The following is a 3,611-nucleotide window of genomic DNA, read 5'->3' on the forward strand; positions in this document are numbered from 1 at the left end:
TGAGCCACCTTCCCAGCCCATCAAATAACTGAAATTTTAAGACTAATAAATTAGGCTGTATTTTAAGGATTTTTTTTTTGCCGCCAGTCGTGGGGCCTTAACTCTGGGCCTGGGCGCTGTCCCTCAGCTCTTCAGCTCAAGGCTAGCACTCTACCACTTGAGCCACAGCACCACTTCCAGCCTTTTCTGCTTATGTGGGTGCTGAGGAATTGAACCCAGGGCCTCATGCATGCAAGGCAAGCACTCTACCACCAGTGAGCCACCTTCCCAGCCCTTTAAGGAATCTTTTTATCAATGTGTTCAAGTATTGGATCTTTCTCAAATGTATAAAAAGTTCTATACATTACATAATCTAGAATGGTTAAAAGGATGACGAAGTAAATGCAATATTTGATATTGTTTTTATTTAATTTAGTAAATGTAAAATGTAATGTTTTCAAAGTAAATTCTAGATTACGCTAGTTACAATCCAACAGTAAACACGATTCAGAGGAACAGTCTTATCTACTCACCTCAACACAAACACATCTACAGGAACCCATATACATAAATATTAGAATTCAGCAATTCCAGATAATCAACAATTCTAAAACTTAAATTTTATATTTGGACAGCTTCAAAATTACCCATTTGACTCAGGTACTATAAGGAGATAAAAACTCATGCAATGATATTCGAGTATGGTTTGTTGTTTTTTTTTTAAGTAAATCCATTATTTGATAATTTAATGCTATATAAACTGAATATCTAAAATAAAACAAGTGCCAATTTCATCATGAATTAATAACATTTATTGTCTTGCAACCAAAAAGCCCAAGTTACTTTTGGTCTTTTTTGAGTCAGTTCTCTAAAACTCTTTTCTCTCAAATTTCCTGTATAATAAAAAACAAGATATTTTGTATCTGCTTTGCAGTAAACAGGAAATGACAGAGGGTTCAATGTAGGTATGTTCTGGGTAATTCAGAGTCAGAAAGTATTTCTTCTTGAGCAGAAGGTTCATAATCTCCCGCATTTTCAGCCAATTCAATATCTAACTCATCATTACTTTCTGCACTGTAATCAACTTCTTCAAGGAATCGAGGTTCATCTTCATCCAAAACGTAAGTGGTAGGGCTGCAGCCAAAACATACAGAATATGCAAGACTTCATGAGATTTTTAAGGTTCTTTTGTAAGATCATTTACCATATTAGAGTAATGCTGGGTTCAACATAATATAATCATTAGCTTTTAAAATGATCAAGTTCAGAGATCTTTAATAGTTGGCAGTTCCTGGCACTGACAATAAGGAGTAAAAAGATGTCCAGGCATCAAGACTCATACCTATCGTCCCAGCTGCTTAGGAAACAAGAGATCTAGAGGATTGTGGTTAGAGGTCAGCCAGACAAAAGGTTAACAAAGCCCCATTCAACAAACAAACCAGACAAGTAGCTATGCAGGAGGCAGAGTGGATGGACTGCAATTAAGTATACCCCAGGCAACAATGACAGATACTATCTGAAAAGTATCTAAAGCAAAAAGGGCTCAAGGCTTGGCTCAAGTAGTAAAGTACTTGCTTTTCATGAGGTCCTGGTTTCAAACCCTAGTATCATAAAAAGGGAAAGCTGTATGACTTGTTTGTTTTTAGTGGTAAGAGCATGAAACATATATCCTACTAGTTAGCTTTTATTTTATTTTATTTTATTTTTACTAGTTAGCTTTTAAAACCCTGGACTCCTCTCACTAAGTTACTTCTTTCAAGGATTACATCAAATTGCAGGCTACTGAGGTTTATTTTTAAAGTTATTCTTGAAGCACTGTAAACCAGGTTAATAGGCAATTTCAATAGGCTTTACAAGAAATTATTGTTACCATTTAAGTCTAAAGTGATTAGCTGCCACAAAACAGTCCACATACCTAGCCCCCACAGGCCTATAATAAAAATAAAAACAAGTGAATTCACAAGATTCGTTGCCCTTGGGGTATAGAACAAAGGTATTTCTTTAAAAGCACTAAGTATCTCTCAATATTTCATTAGGTAGGCTGGGAATAAGATGTTTTCCACTAAAGTCTGTAACATATTCTTTCCTTTTGGGAGAAAAAAAAACCCTTTTTAAAATTGTCCTGCCTTTACACACATGCACACTCATGTGTGCACACATTCAACATCAAGAAACAATGCAAATCTACCTTAATTTCATACTGATGTATATCAGTTTATATCCTGTTTCTTTCTAAAAGAAGATTCCTGATAAGTGAAGCAAGTTGAAGGCTAACAAAGTCAGACAATGAAAAGAATCAATGATCTGTTCAGATAAGCAGATAAGCAGGTGTCTATACACCTGAAATGAGAGAACTTTTGCAACTGAGTATTAAAGTCAACTAGATATCTGCAAGTGAAGGCAGAAGCTAATGGGTTATGTCATTCTAATTTTCTAAGAAGAGAAAGATAAATTCATGTGGCAAAAATACATTTTTCCTGTTAATGGCCTTAAATCTTGCTTCTTAGAAAACAAGAAAAGAAAAATGAACTGAAAAACCACTTATATATAGCCAACTTCCCCTTTAAAGTTCAGAACTTGCCCATGATAAAGCAGTCCTGATATATGAAGCCAAATGTCTTGGAGGACTGTTTGTGTTTTTAATTATGAAAAACATATTTAATATGAATCTGTTAGTTCTTTGGTGGGGGAGAATCTCTAAGAACAGAGTATTTGCCTTTTAAAATGACTATAACCATCTTTCTTTTGAAATACAATAATCCATTCCTCCTTGACCTTGGTGTGAGAATAAGAAGGTAGTTCTATAAGGGGAACTGAACTCAATCGGTTAAATCAGTTTCAAGATTAGTGTTTTTTAGTATGTAAATCAATGAGCAAACAAAATAAGAGATATATAATTTAGGGGCAACAAAAATGTTCTTAAAGGATGAAGTCAGGTAATTTCCAAGACAGAAGAAAAGAAACCTGGTGAGGATATCAGATGCTGATGTACTTTCAGGTCAAAGAAGTTCAACCTGAAAGGCAAACTTCAGGAAATTAAAGCACCATAGCAATAATGGTTGGGACCATTAGTCCAGAAAACAATTCTATCCTTTCAGCCTTGATCTTGCTCATTATACTGATGACTTTGACAGGAGCCCCATTCACCTATTCTGATAAGCAGATGGATTATTGGCATAGAAAACCAACAAGACTACAATAAAAGGCAAAGAAACTGCACCCAAACTGAGAATCCAAGAACCATAGGAAGAACCCAGTTTTCGCAGCCCCCAAGAAGGTGGATAACATGGCAGGAACTCCCAAATACCTCTCAGTCCTATCTCTCAACATTAACAAACTTAATTCTCTAATTAAGCAACATAGACTGTCTACTTGGATTAAAAAGCAAGATCCTTCTATCTGCTGCCTTCAGGAGTCACATCTTGCCCGTAAAAACAAATACATTTTCAATGTGAAAGGCTGGAACAAAATCTACCAAGCAAACGGCCCCCATAGACAGGCAGGAGTTGCAATCCTAATATCAGATAAAATAGACTTCAAATTAAAATTCGTGAGAAGAGATAAAGAAGGTCACTACATACTAATTACGGGATCTCTCCTTCAGGAGGATATTACCATTCTAAATATCTATT

General features: G+C 35.5%; 1 protein-coding gene across 1 annotated transcript in view; it reads right to left on the bottom strand.

The window, feature by feature from the left end:
• Nucleotides 1-290: 290 nt before the first annotated feature.
• The window catches only part of Agtpbp1 (ATP/GTP binding protein 1), a 174,953-nt gene continuing 171,632 nt past the window's right edge, over nt 291-3,611 (bottom strand). The window contains 1 exon segment of the mRNA XM_013031059.1: nt 291-1,113. Coding sequence (XP_012886513.1) covers nt 936-1,113 — 178 coding nt within the window. The 3' untranslated portion in view covers nt 291-935.

Source organism: Dipodomys ordii, unplaced genomic scaffold (assembly GCF_000151885.1).
Source record: "Dipodomys ordii isolate 6190 unplaced genomic scaffold, Dord_2.0 Scaffold137, whole genome shotgun sequence".
Classification (NCBI taxonomy): Eukaryota; Metazoa; Chordata; class Mammalia; order Rodentia; family Heteromyidae; genus Dipodomys; species Dipodomys ordii.